Here is a 21,226-nt window from a genome sequence, read left to right as displayed (position 1 = left end):
CAGGTTTCTATCCCTTTTCTGCTCCCCTAGGTTGATCTGGATTCCAGGCACATTGGTTGGGTAACAAGTGAACTTCCAGGAGGGGATAATCACATCATCAAAATTGAATTAAAGGGTCCAGAAAATACACTGAGAGTTCGACAGGTTAAGGTCCTGGGCTGGAAGGATGGCGAAAGCACAAAAATTGCTGGCCAGATCTCAGCCAGTGTGGCCCAGCAAAGGAACTGTGAAGCTGAGACTCTGCGAGTGTTCAGACTCATTACATCTCAAGTGAGTGTCCTTACTACACATATTCTAGCACAGGATAAAAAAAAAAAATGTATTACTTCAGTAATAATATCAAGAGCCTAAGAAAGTATTTTGTTCAGTTTATTAGAGATTGTTAGCTACAAGTTTGGCCCATTTTTTTCTTCTCATAGCCCAAATTCTTGTATTTTATTTTGCATTCATAATTCTGAAAAGTAGAGGTGTACAGTAAGAATAACATAGCATTATAAAACCTGCAGAATGAGCTGTTGAGTCCTCCAGCCTTCACAGTGCTAATTCCTGCCATTAGGTTGCTCTCACCTCCCTGTCTTCTTCACCAGGTATTTGGAAAGCTCATCTCTGGAGATGCAGAACCCACACCAGAACAAGAGGAAAAAGCACTCTTGTCATCACCTGAAGGAGAGGAAAAAGTATACAATGTATTTATTTATATTCTAAAAATATTTATTTCCCTATTCCATTTTCTTTTGTTCAGTGGAATAATCCATATATTGCTACGTATTTTAATGTATATGTGATACTAGTTTCTGTGCAGTTAATATTTTTTACTTTAATTAGAAAGAAGGTAAAGGAACTATCAGAAGATACTCACTTTTTGCTCATGTATGATCTAGCTGGTATTTTAAGTAACAACAAAATTTGCTCCAAACCTTGGGCTGTTGTGTTTAAATGTTGTCATTTGTAAAATCAGCTTCGTTGTTGACTATGCTGTGCACTTCCCTCCATCTTCTCTGTCCTTCACAGTTCAGCTCAAAAATCCTGCCTTCTCCATGGGCCTTCTTTATGATCGTTCAAGGCAAATCATAAAGAAGGTTCATGGCGAAGACACAAAGAAGTATTTCCTCTGCTAAACTTGGTAGTAATTTCTGTGTCTCTTCTTGGTTTCCCTCTTGTTGGGTTTATCTGTATACTTGGTTTATTGTTGTTGTTTAGTTGCCCGGTCATGTCCGACTCTTCGCGACCCCATGGACTGCAGCACTCCAGGCCTCTCTGTCCCTCACCATCTCCCAAAGTTTGCCCAGTTCTTTGAAAGATATTTTCAAGGACTTACCTAAGCTACCTCTGTGCCTTCTGACACAGAGGCAACTAAATCATCCACATTTTTCTATCTGGAATCTGTTTTTTTTAAAAAAGGATTTCATAAACTCTGGTAATTATTTTTCAGCATCTTTTGGAATAACATTTTGACAACTATCAGACTGAGTACTCATTAAATCAAATGAATTTTAGCAAATGGCAATTGTTTGCTGAACAACCTTGAGAACTGGTATCAAGCCCTCAAAAACCTTGCCTTTTGTTCTTAAACTTGCACAGTCCATCCCTTCCCTCCCCAAACAGATAATCAGGGATACTCTTTAGTATATAATCACTGTATTAAATATGTGAAAAATTGTACATGTCATAGAATTTCAGAGTATGTTGAGGTTATTGTCCCTGGAGTGGACAGAGAAGGCTTCTTGGAGGATATTAGACTTTGAGTTAGACCTGAAAGAGAATGGATGAAAGTTAGATTAAGAGGATGAGAGGATGGGAGCCTTAAAGAGGCTTGCCAAACAGTAGAAGAGTGTATGCTGAGTCATTGGGGATGAGTGGGAAAGGTTTGCTAGTGGTTGGATACCAGTGAGATAATGTGATTTTTAAGGGAAGCATTTTTTTTAAGTCAGATTTTTGAAGTAAAACTTACATACAAAATCATCCTTTTAAAATCATTTGTTTTGAATTTTGACCAATGTGTACAGTGGTGAAACCATCACAAGCAATTTTTAAAACATATTCCCCTCCACCCCCGAGAATTTCCCTGTCATTCCTCTGCATTCAGCCCTCTTATCTCATTCCTCCCCCATGGCAACCACTGAACTATTTTCTGCCCGTTTTCTGCCCCTATAGTATTGCCATCCCCTGGTGGCTCGGACGATAAAGAATCCGCCTGCAATGCAGGAGACCCAGGTTCGATCCCTGGCTTTGGGAAGATCCCCTGGAGAAGGAAATGGCAACCCACTCCAGTATTCTTGCCTAGAAATTCCCATGGATGGAGGAGCCTGGCAGGCTACAGTCCATGGTGTCACAAAGAGTTGGACATGACTGAACGACTTCACTTTTTATAGTATTGCTTCTTCCCAGGTTTTATTTAATGGAGCAGTAGAGAAAATAGCCTTTTTGTCTGATTTTTTTATAGGTAGTATAAGAATATGTATCAGTTGTTTGTTCTTTTGGTTGCTGAGGAGTATTCCATTGTATGAGTTTACCATAGTTTATTTATCCTTTCACAAATTTCTGATAGATGTTTGTGTTGTTTCCTCTATTTAGCTGTTATTAATAAAACTGCTGTCAACATTAGCATACAGATCTTTGTATGGACATGTTTTCATTTTTCTTAGGTAAATACCTGTGAGTAGGATTGCTGTATAAGTATATGTTCAACTTCCTAGGAAACTGCAGATTCTTTCCAAAGTGATTAAGCCATTTTACATTTTTACCAACAAAGCATTTCCGGTTGCTCCACATCTCCTTGACAATACCTGATACTATCACTCTTTTTAGTTTTATACATTCTTATAGGTGTATACTTGTATCTTGTGCGTTTTTAAACTTTTTAACTGATTTTTATTATTCATGTATTCATTTTTGGCTGTGCTGGATCTTTGTTGCTGCCCTGGCTTTTCTATCGTTGCAGCGAGCAGGGGGCTACTCTCGAGCTTAGGTGCACGTGCTTCTCATTGCAGTGGCTTCTCTTGTTGTGGAGCATGAATGCTAGACCATGTGGGCTCAGTAGTTGTGGTTCCTGGGCTCGAGCACAGGCTCAGTAGTTTTGGTGCATGGACTTAGTTGCTCTTTGGCATATGGGATCCTCCCAGACCAGGGATCTAACCCATGTCTCCTGTATTAGCAGGCAGATTCTTTACCACTGAGCCACCAGGGAAGCCCCTTGTAGTAGTTTTAACATGGATTTCACTAGTGACTAATAATATTGAGCAAATTTTTATGTATTTATTTGCCATCTCTGTAGTACATTTACCAAAATGTATATTAAGATTTTTTACCCATATTTTTTATATTGAGCTGTTTGTGTTATTATTGGTTGGAAGATTTCTTCATGTATTCAGGATATATATATAGGTCTTCTACCAAATACATGTTTGATAAAAATACATTTTCAAATATTTTCTCCTAGTCTGTGACTTATGTTTCAGAGAGAAGTTTCTAGTTTTGATAAAGTTCAGTTTATCTTTTTTTTTTTAATGACTCATGATTTTTGTGTCTTACCTAAGGCCATGAAGATTTTCTCCTGTTTTCTTCTAGAAACATTAGAAGTTTAGTTCTTTTATTTAGAACCATATATATTTCAAGTTTTTCTATACAGTGTAAATTAAGAGTAGAGGTTCTTTTTCTTGATGTGAAGATATTTGATTCTTTTACTGCCATTTGTTGAAAAGACTACCCTTTGTCAGGAATCAGTCCACCAGAAATGTATAGGTCTGTTTCTGGACTCTGTTCTGTTTCCTTAATCTATATGTACATTCTTACACCAACATCAGGCTATATTGAGATTCAGTACATTCCTTACTGTAGCTTTAGAGAGATTCTAACCAAGTTCTTTTTCAAAGTTGTTTTGGCTATCCCAGGTTCTTTCCATTTCCATATAAAGCTTAAAAGCAGATTATCAATTTCTTCTTCTTCCACAAAAAACATAAATTTTGAGGGGAGGAGCCAAGATGGCGGAGGAGTAGGAGGGGGAGAACACTTTCTCCCCCACAAATTCATCAAAAGAGCATTTAAACGTCGAGTAAATTCCATAAAACAACTTCTGAATGCCGGCAGAGGACATCAGGCACCCAGAAAAGCAATCCAACTCTTCGAAAGGAGGTAGGAAAAAATATAAAAGACAAAAAAAGAGACAAAAGAGGGAGGGACGGAGTTCCGTCCCGGGAAGGGAGTCTTAAAAAGAGAGAAGTTTCCAAACATCAGGAAACCTTCTCACTGCCGAATCTGTGCCGAGCTTTGGAAGCACAGAGGGCAACATAACAGGAAGAAAAAATAAATAAACAATTAAAACTCGAAGATTGCGAGTCCTACGGTAACTCCCCCAGTGGAGAAGCAGCGCAGACGCCTGCACGCGCCATTAGCAAGCGGGGGCTGGGCAGGGAGGCGCAGCACGGGCTGCATCGCTTAGAGTAAGAATCTGGCCTCAATACCCTGAGCACTATCTGAGCGAAATAATTTGGGCTAGCAAACCAGACTGTGGGATATCTACCACGCGAAAAGCCAGCCCTAACCTAAGACCGCCAGGCCCGCGCACAGAACAAAGAATTGAACAGAGATAGCCGGCTGCAGACCTTCCCCCTCCGGTGACAGGCAGCCAGAGCCGGAAGAGGGCAATCGCAGCCCCAGAGAGACATTATCTATAAAACTGTAAGCAGGCTTCTTTGCTAACTAAAACTTTTTGGGGGTCTGGACGGTTAACATCTGCCTGAGAAGGTGCGCCGGTTTTACACCCAGATAACCGAGTGGCGGGGAGGTGATAAGTCGCAGCATTGGCGCTCGCCAAACACCTCATCACTTGAGCTGCTCGGACCTGGGAAGAGCACAAAACTCAGGCCCAACTGAGTCTGCGCCTTTGAGGACTACCCGAGTGCCTGAACCTGAGCGGCTTGGACTTGGGAGGTACATGCAACCCAGGGCTGGCCTCGGATTATTCCCGGCGGAACAACCTAGAGCCCGAGCAGTGTGGGCAGGGAGGCTACATGCGCCGTGAGCGGGGGCAGACCCAGTGTGGCTGAGGCACTGCGAGCGCACGCCAGTGTTATTTGTTTGCAGCATCCCTCCCTCCCTCCCCACAGCGCGACTGAACAAAGAGAAGAAATACAGCTCCACCCATCAGAACACCGACACAAGCTTCCCTAACCAGGAAACCTTGACAAGCCACCTGTACAAACCCACACACAGCGAGGAAAAGCCACAATAAAGAGAACTCCACAAACTGCCAGAATACAGAACGGACACCCCAAACTCAGCAATTTAAACAAGATGAAGAGACAGAGGAATACCCAGCAGGTAAAGGAACAGGATAAATGCCCACCAAACCAAACAAAAGAGGAAGAGATAGGGAATCTACCTGATAAAGAATTCCGAATAATGATAGTGAAATTGATCCAAAATCTTGAAATTAAAATGGAATCACAGATAAATAGCTTGGAGACAAGGATTGAGAAGATGCAAGAAAGGTTTAACAAGGACCTAGAAGAAATAAAAAAGAGTCAATATATAATGAATAATGCAATAAATGAAATTAAAAACACTCTGGAGGCAACAAATAGTAGAATAACAGAGGTAGAAGATAGGATTAGTGAATTAGAAGATAGAATGGTAGAAATAAATGAATCAGAGAGAATAAAAGAAAAATGAATTAAAAGAAATGAGGACAATCTCAGAGACCTCCAGGACAGTATTAAACGCTACAACATTCGAATCATAGGGGTTCCAGAAGAAGAAGACAAAAAGAAAGACCATGAGAAAATACTTGAGGAGATAATAGTTGAAAACTTCCCTAAACTGGGGAAGGAAATAATCACCCAAGTCCAAGAAACCCAGAGAATCCCAAACAGGATAAACCCAAGGCGAAACACCCCAAGACACATATTAATCAAATTAACAAAGATCAAACACAAAGAACAAATATTAAAAGCAGCAAGGGAAAAACAACAAATAACACACAAGGGAATTCCCATAAGGATAACAGCTTATCTTTCAATAGAAACTCTTCAAGCCAGGAGGGAATGGCAAGACATACTTAAAATGATGAAAGAAAATAACCTACAGCCCAGATTATTGTACCCAGCAAGGATTTCATTCAAGTAAGAAAAAAAAAAAAAAAAACATAAATTTTTTTTTTTAAGCCTGCTGGAATATTGATTGGAATTGCACCAAAGTGCTCAGTTTGGGGAGAATTGACATCTTAATATTGAGTCTGGAAATCCCATGGACAGAGAAGCCAGGTGGGTCACAGTCCATGGGGTTGCACAAGAGTCAAGACTTAGCAACTAAACAACAACAGCAAATCCATGAATATTATATTTAGTTCTGTCCATTTATTTAGATCTTCTTTAATTTCTGCCAGCAATGTTTTATAGTTAAGCTCTGTGTACATGTCTTATACACACTTTTTAAAATTGATCCCTAAGCATTTGGTGGTTTTGATACTATTGTAAATATTTTTTATTTCACTTTGCAGTTATTCATTTCTAGTACATAAAAACGCAATTGACTTTTGTGCATTAAACTTTCATGCTATGGTCTTCTTAAGGGACACCTATGGCTCAGTTGGTTAAGAGTCTGCCTGCAATGCAGGAAACCCTGGTTCAGTTTCTGGGTTGGGAAAGATCCACTGAAGAAGGGATAGGCTACCCATTTCAGTATTCTTGGGCTTCCCTGGTGTCTGAGCTGGTTAAGAATCTGCCTGGAATGTGGGAGACCTACACTGAATGTGGCTCAGTCCCCAGAGGGGAGGATCCCCTGGAGGAGGGACAGTTACCCGCTCTAATATTCTGGCCTGGAGAATTACATGCACTGTGTAGTCCATGGCGTCTCAAAGGGTCGGACACAACTGAGCGACTTTCACTTTCACTTTTTTCATGGTCTTAAATTTACTTAATAGTTTGAGAAGCTCTTTTGTAGTAACTTTGGAATTTTTCTTCATAGATAATCATATGGTCTTCAAAGAAAGCCAGTTTTACTTCTTTCTTTCCAATCTTGTGTTATTCTACTGACTAATACCTTCAGTTACCATGTTGAATAAAAGTCGTGAGATCACATATATTTGTCTTTTCTAGATTGGAAAAGGAAAATATTCAGTCTTTCACTGTAGATTTTTTGTAATTGTGCTTAGTCAGTTTGAGGATGTTCCTCGTTTATTGAGAATTTTTATCAAAATGGATTTCTTATATATTTCTCTTTTTTCATTTTCTTTTATTCAGTAAAATAACCATATATTGCTGTGTATATTAATCGATATGCAGTGTTTCCTTATATGTACTTTATTTTTGTTTAAAGAAGATGAGCTAGAGGAGTGATAACTGAGTGGCACAGTGTTTCTTTTTGGGGTGGTAAAAATGCTTTAAAATTGACTGTGGTGATGGCTGCACTTATCTGTGCATGCATATAAACCATTAAATTATATACTTTAAATGAATGAATAATATGGTATGTGAACTATGTGTCAATACAGCTGCTTTTAAAAAGGAAAAAGCAAAATAAATTATGAAAGAAGTTAAAAGATCTCCCTGTCTAAAAGGAACTCATTTGTTAATGTGTATTCTAGCTATATGTAGCACACAAACACACACAAAATTTATTCTACAAACTTACTCTCCTTAGTTTTCCAAGGAAACTGCAGTTACCCATTCTTTTTGAGTGAGCTTTGGTAGTTCTGCCTTTCAAGTAATTTGCCCATTTCATCTGAGTTGCTGGATTTATTGGCATAAGTTGTTCATAATATACTCTTATCTTTAGACTCTATTGTGATGTATCTTCTTTTATTATATCATTCCAGCTGTTAGCTTTGGATTCAGTGTGTTCTTTTTCTGACTTCTTAAAGTCCTAATATGATGAGTTGAGGCCTTTCTTTTCTCATATAAGTAATGCTGTGATTTTCCTCTTAGCACTGCTTTAGTGTCACAGATTTGAGTATTGTTTTTTTCCATTTCATTCAATTCAAAATATTTTCTGACTTCGATTTTGATTTATCCTTCACTTCTGGGTAATTTACAAGTGTCTTATTTAATTTCTGAATATTGGGAGTTTTCCTGATAGCCTTGTATTGTTAATTTCTACTTTAATTCCTTTGTGGTCAAATGTGTGTGTGTATATATATATATATAGTTGTATAATTTCATCACTTTTGAGGCTATTAAGACCTGAATTCTGGCTCATAGTAATGGTATAGTTTAGCGAATGTCCATGTGCACTTAAACGAATGTGAACTCTGCTGTTGTTGTTTGAAGAGTTCTACAAATGTGGTTAATTCAGTTGGTTGATAGTTTTGTTCAGATCTGTAAGAACCTTGCTGATAGGTAAGGTTCATTGTTTTCTCATTTACTTGTATTAGGTACAGAAACAATTTGAAGTGTCCAACAATATGGATTTGTCAATTTAGATTTTAGTTCACCTGGTTGCCTATGTCAGCTCTCTAGTGGGCACCCAAAAATTACAGTTCTGTAGATTACCAGCTTTTCTCACTATTAAGGTGGGAGCAACATTCTCTTGTGGCTGTCTCTATCCTAAGAAAAGTGAAACCAAGAGTCATTTTCAATTCTAATACAAGGGTGCTTTGCCTCAGTTTTCTTACCTATAAAGCAGGCAGAACATCAAACCCCTTATGGGGTCTTTCTGAAGATTAAATAAGGTTGTGTGTATATGTATACTTATATCTGTTTGTATATTTATCTACCACTTAAAACAGTGTCCTACACGTGATAGGCACTATAAAACTTCAGCCTTCTTATGTCTTCTTGTGATAGGTCTCTTTGTTTACAGTCAGTGTTGGAATAACTTAAGACCACCATTATCAGAGAGTGTTGTTAGGATACTTCCTTTCTAACCAAATGTCATTTTCCTGAGTTGCTCTTCTAATAACCAAATATAGGATATGAACTAATAGTGTTCACAGTTTAGAAATAGATTTAAACGAACTGACACAAATTGACTAGATTATAAAGAAATCCATGAAGTAAACTTCTCTGGATTTCTTAAAGTCAGAAATTTTGTCCTTTTTATGGTCACATTAGCCAATAGTGATTTCTTCAAACTTTTAATCCTTCTTTTTAGTGTTATAGATCTCAATTTAAAATGAATTCACCTTGTAAAGATACCTGTATAATTACTTATCAAGACATTTCAAAATGTTGAATATATGAATTTTATTAAAAGAGCCTGCTTCCTTTTCTTCCCCTTTTGTATCTAAAGGCAACATCAGACGCTGACCTGAAAGAACATATGGTTGGAATCATCTTCAGCAGGAGTAAACTGACTAACCTACAGAAACAGGTTGGTCAATAGTCATTTCACAATCTCCATCAGTTTTGTTTGTTTTTAGGGTGTAAAGCATTTTCCAAAATTTATGGGGGCTTTTTTATGCTGACTCTTTTATAGGTCCTGCAGAATGTGTCTGCCTTTTTCTAGAGAGGAAGGAGTATGTTGGCATACCTGCATCACTTTAAAGACTTTGTTATCAATGTTAACTTTCTTACCTTGCCGCTCTTTGTTTTTCTCATTTTCAGGTAGATTGTTTCATTTTGGTGTCAAATACCCAGTTATATCAGATTTCATTTACATTTCCTGTGTTCCTTTCCCCTTTGTTTTTTTGTTTGTTGTTGTTTTTTTAAATTATTCTGCTGAGCAGTTATAATGTTAACTAAACCAGTGTTAGATATTTCTAATTATCACAAGATGGCATAGTAGCACTAGATCATTCATGTAATGGGAATTCACTTTGGGAATACCTAAGTAACATAAAATCAGCCCTTTCCAAGTCACATAAAATACTGACTTTTGAATTAGGTTGTAAATTGGCCCACTATTTTAACTTTAAACACCTTAAGTCTTTTTTAAATAAATCACATAAATTTATTTGTGCTTTATCTTTTTAACAGCATTTTATTGACTTGTAGAAGCTACCAGTTGTAAAATGTGCTGTTTTTTTCTGTCACTAAAAAAAAGAAAATTGCTGCCAATTAAATTATGAATTGTATCAATTACAAATCACATTATGAATAGAAATATGGGGGAAAAGATGCCTTAGAAGTGATTAAATATGGTGATTTGTTTTCATTTCATGTCTTAAACCACAGGTAGGGGAATTGGTAACCAGTATAGCATTCATTTCTATACTAATTGATTTAAATACTCAGGTTTTTAATTGTCGTTTTCCTTAATTGTTTTTAAGATGTGTTAAGAGAATGGTATGATGGAGAATTAACTGGAAGGAAGAGTATTAAATTGAGTATCAACTAATATCCTTTTTTTATTTTTTTAATTAAACCTTACAAATAAACACTTTTACATTTTCTTTATGTTGCCCTTGAACAGGTGTGTGCTCACATCGTCCAGGCCATTCGCATGGAAGCCACCAGAGTCCGCGAGGAATGGGAACATGCCATATCAAGCAAAGAAAATGCCAATTCCCAGCCCAATGATGAAGACGCCTCCTCTGACGCCTACTGCTTCGAGCTGCTCTCCATGGTCCTGGCCTTGAGCGGCTCCAACGTGGGCCGGCAGTACTTGGCCCAGCAGCTGACTCTACTCCAGGACCTCTTCTCTCTGCTCCACACTGCCTCCCCACGCGTCCAGAGACAGGTGACTGGCACATCTCCTACCTGGAAGCTTATTTTGTTACTTTCTATTTTTAATTAATTTGTTTATTTTATATAGAGGATGGTTACTTTACAGTATTGTGATGGTTTTTTCCATACATCAACATGAATCGGCCACAGGTATACATGTTTGAAACATTGTTAAAAATTATTCTAACAAAGAGAATCAATGTGTTTTTTTGGCGGGAGGGGGGGTTGGTTGGTTTGTTTGTTATAGCATATTTTGATTTTTGGATTGTATTTTAACCCCATGTTTTTCTTTTTGACTCATTATAGTGAGATATGGAAGAACAAAATATGTTCCATTTTAGTGCTATTGTGATAAATAGTATTCCGCTACTCAGCCTTATTACTGTAAAATATATAATGACCAAGTAAGAGATGTGTTTTTTTCTTGCTGCCCTGGAGTGGTAGTCATATGAGAAATTAAATCAAGCTTAAATCATTTCTCTGTCCTCAAAACTTTTGAAGTCATAGAATGGCAGCTGGACTCAAAAAAAAAGAATACTTTAAATAAAACACGAATCTTTTTTCAAAAAATTGAAGTATAGCTGATTAACAACGTTGTGTTAGTTTCAGGTGGACAGCAAAGAGATTCAGTCACATGTACATGTTATCTATTCTTTTTCAAGTTATTTTCCCATTTAGGCTATTACAGAATATTGAGCAGAGTTCCCTGTGCTATACAGTAGGTTCTTGTTGGTTATCTATTTCAAATATAGCTGTGTGTATATGTCAATCCCAAATCTTTAAATAGAATTCTCTTATTTTTCGTACCAGGTGACCTCCTTACTAAGACGAGTTTTGCCTGAAGTGACCCCTAACCGTCTGGCCAGCATTATAGGAGTCAAGTCTCTCCCGCCAGCAGATATCAGTGACATTATTCACTCAACAGAGAAAGGAGATTGGAATAAGCTAGGTATCTTGGACATGTTTCTAGGATGCATTGCCAAAGCACTCACAGTACAGCTAAAAGCCAAAGGAACCACCATCACAGGAACAGCTGGTACCTCCGTGGGCAAAGGAGTGACAACAGTCACCCTCCCGATGATTTTCAATTCCAGGTGGGTCACTGCATCTGTTTTGGTACAAAAATAGAACGGAGTGAGCTACTGTTTGAAGGTTTCAGACACTTCACATTCCACCTTGTTTGCTTATTTACCAGAAATAGAAGCCATAAATGACTGACCTGTGTATGAAAAAGAATGCTGTGTATAATAAAAGTGTCTTTTCAAATTAGTGGAGAAAGAAAAATTTGCTGAGCATATGATGTTAGAATACTTCCCAAGTCAAAACAAAAAACTATAGACTCTCTCACCATGTTCACAATAAACTTGAGATCAACTGAAACTTCACATATTTTTGCTTTTAAACTCTACTAGGACAAATTATAGAACATTTTTATAATCATCAATTTGAGAAGACGTCCTTAAATAAAACACAGAACCTGAAGTAACGGGAAAAGACTCAGAGGCTTGGCTACATAAAAGTGAAAGTTGTTTGTTTTTAAAATACAAACAACTGACTTGGAAAAAAATATTTAACAGTTAGTAGGCAATGAATTATTAGTCATAATATTAGAAGAATGACTACAAATCAATGAAAAAACAACCAATACAGATTTCTGACAAGAATAGTCAGTTCAGAGAAGAGAAATTAACAAATGCCAGGACTTCCCTGCTGGTGCAGTAGTTAAGAATCCACCTTCCAATGCAGAGGACGTGGGTTCAGTCCCTGGTCAGGGAGCTAAGATCCCACATGCCGCTGGGCAACTACTGAGCCTGCGAGCAGCAACTGCAAACCCATGTGCTCTGGAGCCCACGTGCCACAATGACAGAGAAGACTGTGTGCCACATCTCAGAGTCCATGTGCCGCATCCAAGACCCAACACAGCCAAAAATAATTACAAGTGTTAAAAAAATTACCAATGCCAATAAATAAAAGGTACTTCAGTGGTAGTCAGAGAAATGTAGATTAAAACAATAGTGAAATATCTTTGCATTCGCATAACTGACATCTAAATTGCTAAAACCTTTTTGGATGTCAGTTTGATAACATCAGTCTATTTAAAATATGCATATCCTTTGACCTACCAGTTTTACTTCTGTAGAACTGTTTCTCTCAAAAAATGTTCATACATGTACACAAAGATATTGTAGAGGACTGTTTGATACAGAATTGTGTATAACAGCAGAAGATTAAGGACATCTGGAATAATGCTAGAGAAAGAGCCAATTCATGACATTAAGCACCAGAATGTTATAAGTGTATCACTTCCTTCACCTGGATAGTCTTGCCAGGGGAAAAAATGTGAGCTGAACTAAACTGTAGTAGATTAGTCGTGTAGTTGACATTCTGGTGCAAGCTCTTATCTTTATGTGGACTGGTAACAAATAGTTTGTGGATCTATTTTGAATGGTACTGTTCTAAAAGATGCATGCAAAAAAATAATGTTTGATGTTTATAGTAATAAACAATGAAATACTTGAAAGGGAACATATATCAGAATAGCTACTCTCTTAGAGTTGAAGAGATAGATTATGAGTAATATTGTGATTAATTTTCTTTTAAAATGCCCTAACCAGTTGAATCATTTTAAATAAGTTTTTGACTTATTCATTTGTAACTACTACTGATTGGTTTACAAATGCTGACTTTTCTTTGCAGTTACATCCGTCGAGGTGAGAGTCATTGGTGGATGAAGGGCTCCACTCCTACCCAGATCTCAGAGATCATCATTAAACTTGTTAAGGATATGGCCGCAGTAAGTTCCCAGTAGAAACGTGATTAACAAAACAAGTAGCGTAATCATTCTACTGAATTGTTAGGACGACATTCATGTTATTTTGCCTAATTCACAAGCTCTGTTTAGTAAGTTCACTGTTGCACCCTTTGTCTTTTCAGTTGGTAAAAATTTTTCCTTTTGTGTAAACTGTGTGCATTTCAAGCTTCCCAATTAATTTGCTTGAGAAATATTTCCGTAAGTCTTCCAAGACTTAAAGCTTAAAAAACAAAGTATACTGTTTGAACCCTACAAAGCAGTCTGAGTCCAAGACTCTAGACAAGAAAGGACCTTTTTCAGTGTGAAGCTTTCTCAGTCTTCCGTTGTCACGGTTTACTGAATGTCCTGTACTGCTGTCCAGGTTTTACTTTTGTGGGGAGATCCAGGAGTGTGGAGGAAAGGTAATTACTTCTCAGGGTGCCTGGCTCTTGTACTTCCAGGAGTCCAGCCCGAAGAGGGCAGGACACTGTGGATGGTAGATCCTGAGAGGTGGAGTAAATGGCAAGCATTTTGGAGAAAGAGGAATTGAAATTGGAGCTGTCCCTTTAACGACTGCTAGCACGTGGATATGAGATTAGTAAGCATGTTCTGGAAAAAAATGAAGTTCTATCACATTTCCAGCAGCATGGACATTTCCTCAGTGGGAGAAATGGAGAATGTTTTCAGTTCTCAAATAGGCTTTTTGAGTATGTTCACTGGATGAACATATGTAGGAAGGATGTTTGGGAATACCAAAATTCTATAGTAGTGACATGTTGGTTTTCAGTAAAAATCAAGTCAGCAAATTAATGTAGTTGTAATTTAAATCCATTTATGCTCTTGGGTTCCAGTAATACTCCTCTAAAGCAAATCAGCTTAGATGTATGAGTTCTATGTTAAATAACAAGGTTTCTTGATCAAAATGTCTCAGTCATAGACACCTTAGTATTTGTTATGTTTTTATCTAAATGTAAAGTGAAATGCCCTTGAATTCTGTAGGAAAAAAGTTCAGTTCAGTTCAGTTCAGTTGCTCAGTCGTGTCCAACTCTTTGCAAACCCATGAATCGTAGCACATCAGGCCTCCCTGTCCATCACCACCTCCTGGAGTTTACTCAAACTCATGTCCATTGAGTCGGTGATGCCATCTAGCCATCTCATCCTCTGTCGTCCCCTTCTCTTCCTGCCCCCAACCCCTCCCAGCATCAGGGTCTTTCCCAGTGAGTTAACTCTTTGCATGAGGTGGCCAAAGTATTGGAGTTTCAGCTTCAGCATCAATCCTTCCAATGAACATCCAGGACTGATCTCTTTTAGAATGGACTGGTTGGATCTCCTTGCAGTCCAAGGGACTCTCAAGACTCTTCTCCAACACCACAGTTCAAAAGCATCAATTCTTCAGCGCTCAGCCTTCTTCATAGTCCTACTCTCACATCCATACATGACCACAGGAAAAACCATAGCCTTGACTAGCCGAACCTTTGTTGGCAAAGTAATGTCTCTGCTTTTGAATATGCTGTCTAGGTTGGTCATAACTTTCCTTCCAAGGAGTAAGCATCTTTTAATTTCATGGCTGTAATCACCATCTTCAATGATTTTGGAGCCCAAAAAAATAGTCTGACACTGTTTCTACTGTTTCCCCATCTTGGGAACCTAAATTTTTACATACTTTTCTTTTGAATCATCTAAATAGTAATAAGAGGTTGAGTTTATAATATGGTTGTGAAGGATTTTTAAAGTATGTCCTTTGATCTAAAATTCTGCTAGCAAAGTTTCCTGTTTGGTGAGGGATGTTAAAAGAATAGAATTTTCTGCTTTGATTCTGTCTGGTTGCTTATCACATTATTCTGTCTTGGTCATTAGGGTCATTTGTCAGAAGCGTGGTCAAGAGTGACAAAAAATGCCATTGCGGAAACCATCATTGCCCTGACCAAGATGGAGGAGGAATTCAGATCTCCAGTGAGGTGTATTGCAACGACTAGGGTAGGTTTCCTTGATTTGGTCTGTGTTGTTGTTGCCTGTTCTTTTCCTTATAGGTTTAAACAAATTTAAATCAATAAGTCAGCTTAATTTACTTTTTTAAAAAATTTACTTTATTGAATAGAGTTGATTTATAATGTGTTAATTTCTACTCCGATTCACATATAAATATATTCTTTTTCATACTCTTTTTCCATTACGGTTTATCCCAGGACATTGAATATAGTTCCCTGTGCTATACAGTAGGACTTTGCTGCTACCAGTTCTCTGTATAATAGTTGGAATCTGCTAATCTCAAGTTCCCAATCCATCCCTTCCCCACCTGCTTCACTTTTTTTTTTCATATCAAATATTGTACTTATTGAAAAAGTATGAAGGGTTTTTTTGTATTACAAGCTAAGTATAGTAATTTTTAATATTCACTGTTAAGTGTTCTTTGTCATTTGTTTTTGTTATTTTTAAGGGAGCTAAGGATATACATCCCTCATAGCTCCACTTGGTAAAGAATCCGCCTGCAATATGGGAGACCTGGGTTCAATCCCTGGGTTGGGAAGATCCCCTGGAGAAGGGAAAGGCTACCCACTCCAGTATTCTGGCCTGGAGAATTCCATAGACTGTATAGTCCATGGGGTCGCAAAGAGTCGGACACAACTGAGCGACTTTCATTCACTATTTATTCAAGGATTTTGTAAAGGATATACTGGTTTTGTATTACCTATATGTCAGTGTACTGTGTTTCTAATGATGTTTCCTGATAACTTTAGTATCAGTGTGACACTGTGATAGACTGAGATCCTTTAAAGACAAGACCCCTACCTGCTTCTTCCGTAATAACTCATTTGTCTTAAAATAGAGCCGTATGGCCTACTTACTGAATGTGTAGGCCTTACTTTTAAAAAACAGAAAGTGTGCGCAGGGCACAGTGGGGCAGAGTCTCTTAGGAAGTGAGATTGCATCCTTCAAATGAGAGATCTGCTATAGATTTTAACCTACCTAGTATCATGTCCCATATACTTCCAAATGAAATTTGACATTTCCTTGAAGCAGGGTAATGTGACAGACAGCATTAGGAAGAAGTAAAAACTGGTAGAAAATGCCTAAGCTAATCCTCAGAAGTCTGAAAAATAAGATACATTGTATTTCCCTTGGGCAGAAAAAGTCAGTTGATGCCACGTTGCCAGTGAGTGTGACTCTGGGACCCTTTCCCAACACACAGGCTGCACAGGTTCTGAAGTTGGCTCTCACCTTTCTCATTGCACACTTTTCTTCTGGTTTTTCTTTCCCTGCTTTTCTTCTCTCTTTACTCCATATCCAGTGACACTCATTTGCACTTCTCAGCGTTGAAACATTTGAGTCATTTCTATTTTTCAGTAGTGAAGTAATATTCTATATAAAAATAAAACTTACACTTTAAGCCTCAGAAAATTCTAAATTGTATTTGAGGACAGTCTTCTAAACCTTGTAAGATGTTGACTTATTCCTGACAAAGTGTATCAAGCCTGGCACTAGGCTGTTAGGTGTGTACAGAAATTTCTGAGAATCCCTTACTACCCCACTTCTTATGGGACTGAAAAATTCAACAGCCCTTTCTCCCACCTTCCTTGGAATTCATTGCCACTACATGGAAAAATTTATAGGAGACACTGGTATATTAAGTATATAAATTTATGTATCGATACACTGTTTACACATTAGAATAATAAGGGGTAATTTTATATGTCAGAAAGACAACAGAATGGTTCATCTGAGCAAGTCGTTTATTCAGTACGTTTGCGTTCCTACCGTGAACCTGGCACACACAGTGGTGGGCGTGTGTGCCTGCTGCCACATCAGGAAGACCCGAGTACCTCTGGGGACCTCAAGTCCAGCTAACATTGCTTAGCCGCAGCAGTCCGTTTCCTCTAAGTCGGTGGTATAACCGCGTTTCCTTTCACCAGCTCTGGCTTGCTCTGGCCTCGCTGTGTGTTCTCGACCAGGACCATGTCGACCGCCTCTCCTCAGGGAGATGGATGGGAAAGGATGGACAGCAGAAACAAATGGTAAGATCAGAGTTACTTTATACAAATCTAGCTTGTTTTTCTTTATACTAAGCTTTAGCCTAGCTTTACTCCACGTGTCAAAATGCACAATTAGTGGAACTCTTGAAAAATTGCATCACATGGCCCAAGTTCATCTCACAAGTCTCTGCAGTTGGGGTTTCCTCTTCATGGTATATCAGGGGATTTAATTATGTTGAGAAAACTTCTCCTTTCTTCTCTGAGTCATGTTTGCATCTTATCAAAAGTTGGTTTTAGCCAGACTCTGATTCTGTATCTAGATTTTGTACTAAAATGTCTTATGAGATGAAGGAAATAAAGCAGTAAGAGAGCAACATGAGATGCAATTTATTCACAAATGTACTTAGAGTTTGTGAAGTATCCCTTGCTTCCCCAGAAGGAAAAACTTGATATAGGCCCTTTAAACATTTCCTTAACATTCATGTGTCAAAAATGCATTATTTATTCATTTAGCATACAGAATGTTTGAATGTAACAGGAGAAATTTTCTTAAGTCTCTAAAAAAAAGTATAATGATTATTTTGTACATCACTGAACATACGTAGCCCATTAATCATGGATTTGGGGATTTTTTATAGTTAAGTACATTTGCCATAATTCTGTTTAACATTCAAATTCTAAATTCTTATTAGAGTTCAGAGTAACAATCTGATCCTGTTGTAAATAAATCACATTCAGGGTGTATGAGTATTTAAGCCTTTCTGGTTAATCTGCTGTAACATATGGAAATGTCCTTTTCTAGCCAATGTGTGATAACCATGATGATGGTGAAACTGCAGCAATCATTTTGTGCAATGTATGTGGAAACCTATGTACTGACTGTGACAGATTCCTTCATCTTCATCGGCGAACCAAAACTCATCAAAGACAGGTGACAGTTTCTGCATTTACATGTATAACAGTGTCTGGAACATAAAATATATTCAGTGAGAAATAAAAGTGGGAAAGAGAATTGGTGTCATGGGGAAGAAGAATGGACCTTGGAATCAAAGACCTTGGTGGAATTCCCAGCTGTCTCATTTACCAACTGTGTCAATCAAGAATGTCGTTTAATCTCTGAGACTTGGTTTCCACATTTATAAAAAATGAGGTGGTTGTGAAGGTTAACGAGAAGACTAGAAATACCTAAAGTTTCTTAGAGTGCCTAATAAATTATTCATTATTGCATAATTAAATTTTATACATCTTCTTTGAGAGTGATAAATTTATTTCCCTCTTTTTTTTAATGATACTATAGGTCTTCAAGGAAGAAGAAGAAGCTATAAAGGTTGACCTTCATGAAGGTTGTGGCAGAACCAAACTGTTCTGGTTGATGGCATTAGCAGATTCTAAAACAATGAAGGCAATGGTGGAATTCCGAGAACATACAGGTAAACAGATTTAGGACTGAATCATGCCTAGCAAGTAGAGTGAACCATCCCTACTGATTATGGTTCAACTAGATGTTGGTTTAATTTAATCATTTAATGTGAATAATTTTGAGTGTTTCCTGATAAGTGATTATGACAGCATTGATCACCATCTATATTTTTATATCAGTGTTCTATATTATAAACTAGCTGTGTGACCTTGAGCAAGTCATTTTATCTGAAACATGAATTTTTCATTTTGATTTTTTTTAACTTTTTTCATCTTTTGATTTTTTTCTGGAGTATTCTCAGCTTAAAGGTACATTGAATCTTAGCAATTCCCGATTTTCAGCACCTCTTTAGTCTGCTGTTTTTCTGACACAAATTTCTAATTTTGGTGTTAGGCATAAATCTGACAAATTTAAATATGAATAACTTTTCATGCTCCAAGAGCATAGTCTTTTTTTCTCTCACTGCTGGTTTTTTTCCACCTATTATTCCTCCATATAATATATATTACATTAGTAACTGTTCTAGTGTTTGAACCATCCTTGTAATTATGATATAAACTGTTCATTTAAAAATATATTTTCTATAAATATTGCTAAATTCAGTTATTGTATTTAGATTTTTATACAATATTTATGTTTTATAATGAGCTTGGTCTGTATTTTTCAAATCTTGTTTTCTTTCCTTTTGTTCTCTTATGGATTCTGTTCCTTCTTCAGCTATTTCAAATAGATTTAAATTCCTTTCAAATTGCTCTGTTACCTTAAGTTCTCTGGGAATTTTTCTGTTATTCACATTTCATATCCTCTGGTAATAGTTTTTCTCTATATCTTGTAATATTGTTGCTGGGAAAGGTACGTGAATGATTTCTCTTTCTTCCAAGTATTTTTTTGTAATTTTTGTTGTTATATTTTGTCTGATATTGTGGTCTTATAATGAGGGATCTGACCATAGCTGCTCGACCTGCTGTCTTGACTAGTCTATTTCTGTGGTAAAGTATAAATAAATCAGTTAATAATTTATTTGGCTTCAGATAGCTCTTCAGTTTCTTATCCTTTTGTGTGTGTGTGATTATTTGCTTTGTAATTAGGGCAGCTTACAACCATTCGGCTACAAAACTGCCAGGCTGATTTCTCAATGATAGCAAGTGATACATTCCTGGTTTGCTTTTTTTTTTTTTCTTTCAACTAGTTATAGTAAAATATGTAGAAAACATATGCTTAAGGAGGATTTTTCTTTTCTGCTTGCACCTAGGAAAACCCACCACAAGTAGCTCGGAGGCATGCCGTTTCTGTGGCTCCAGGAGCGGAACAGAGTTGTCTGCTGTTGGCAGTGTTTGCTCCGATGCAGACTGCCAGGTGCGTGTGGCGTCGGGCCATCACAGTGAGGAGGAGCTTGCTTACGTGTTCCCTCATGACACCTTCACTTGGTATAAGTGGGAGTTGGAGCTCAGAATCACTTTCGTTTTCTAAATTAGCATATTACCCATGTCAAGAGTTGGGTGTGTTACCAAAGCTGGAGAATGATCAGTTAAAGCCCTCAAACCCAAAGTAATCTCTTTTATGTTTCCCAGCTGTCACCATTGTATATATTTAAAATTTTCTTCTGTGCTGCTGCTGCTGCTGCTGAGTCGCTTCAGTCGTGTCCGACTCTGTGTGACCCTGTAGACGGCAGCCCACCAGGCTCCCCTGTCCCTGGGATTCTCCAGGCAAGAACACTGGAGTGGGTTGCCATTTCCTTCTCCAATGCAGGAAAGTGAAAGTGAAGTCGCTCAGTCGTGTCCGACTCTTAGCGACCCCATGGACTGCAGCCCACCAGGCTCCTCCGTCCATGGGATTTTCCAGGCAAGAGTACTGGAGTGGGGTGCCATAGATCTATGGGCTGCGTTACACATTTTATTTGTTTCCTTGAATTTGTTTAAGCCTAAACATCTATATATGTCCCATGCTATCTAAATACTTTGATTATTCACTTTAGTTAACAAGAATTTGGATAAAGTCCGGATAATGAAAGATGCCTGTATTTTTTGTAATCCCCATTTTAATGAAGGGTAGTTGGTTGGCAAACCACTCCAGTATTCTTGACTGAGAAATCTCATGGACAGAGGAGCTTGGCGGGCTATAGTCCATGGGGTCGCAAAGAGTCAGACATGACTGAGTGACTTAACATGCACACAGTTGGTGATTGGATAATTGTCAGGAATTTTTTTTTTAACTTCCTGGCTATGCATGATAACAAATAGACTAAACTTGCAGTTCAGTTTTTAATCAGCTTTCCCTTTATATGGAGTAAAATTTTTTTTAATCACATTAAAAGAAAAATAAACTTTGTTAATCCTAAGTTATATTCAAGCAGAGAATAAAAATAACTACTTTGTGGTTATTTAGCCTTATATCTATTTCCTCTGGGAAAGTATCTTAGGAAATTAACATATTGGATATAATT

General features: G+C 37.6%; 1 protein-coding gene across 14 annotated transcripts in view; it reads left to right on the top strand.

Annotated features, from left to right (window-relative positions):
• MYCBP2 (MYC binding protein 2) overlaps window positions 1–21,226 on the top strand; it is a 269,649-nt gene that overhangs the window by 239,789 nt on the left and 8,634 nt on the right. For 12 of the 14 annotated variants that reach the window (XR_011569887.1, XM_070800632.1, XM_070800635.1 and 9 more), the window contains 11 exons: window positions 31–270; window positions 588–686; window positions 9,226–9,306; window positions 10,348–10,614; window positions 11,412–11,695; window positions 13,299–13,395; window positions 15,250–15,369; window positions 17,304–17,405; window positions 18,166–18,294; window positions 18,661–18,793; window positions 20,036–20,139. Coding sequence is in view for 13 of the 14 variants with exons in the window: in XM_070800632.1 (XP_070656733.1) it covers window positions 31–270; window positions 588–686; window positions 9,226–9,306; window positions 10,348–10,614; window positions 11,412–11,695; window positions 13,299–13,395; window positions 15,250–15,369; window positions 17,304–17,405; window positions 18,166–18,294; window positions 18,661–18,793; window positions 20,036–20,139 (1,656 nt within the window). In the remaining variant the exon portion in view is untranslated. The remainder of the gene's footprint in view (window positions 1–30; window positions 271–587; window positions 687–9,225; window positions 9,307–10,347; window positions 10,615–11,411; window positions 11,696–13,298; window positions 13,396–15,249; window positions 15,370–17,303; window positions 17,406–18,165; window positions 18,295–18,660; window positions 18,794–20,035; window positions 20,140–21,226) is intronic. The other 2 variants (XM_070800634.1, XM_070800629.1) reach the window with 1 other exon arrangement.

The sequence above is a fragment of the Bos indicus genome, chromosome 12 (genome assembly GCF_029378745.1).
Source record: "Bos indicus isolate NIAB-ARS_2022 breed Sahiwal x Tharparkar chromosome 12, NIAB-ARS_B.indTharparkar_mat_pri_1.0, whole genome shotgun sequence".
Taxonomy (NCBI): Eukaryota; Metazoa; Chordata; class Mammalia; order Artiodactyla; family Bovidae; genus Bos; species Bos indicus.
Note: the sequence above shows the minus strand (reverse complement) of the source record. Positions and strands in the feature narration are given on the sequence as shown.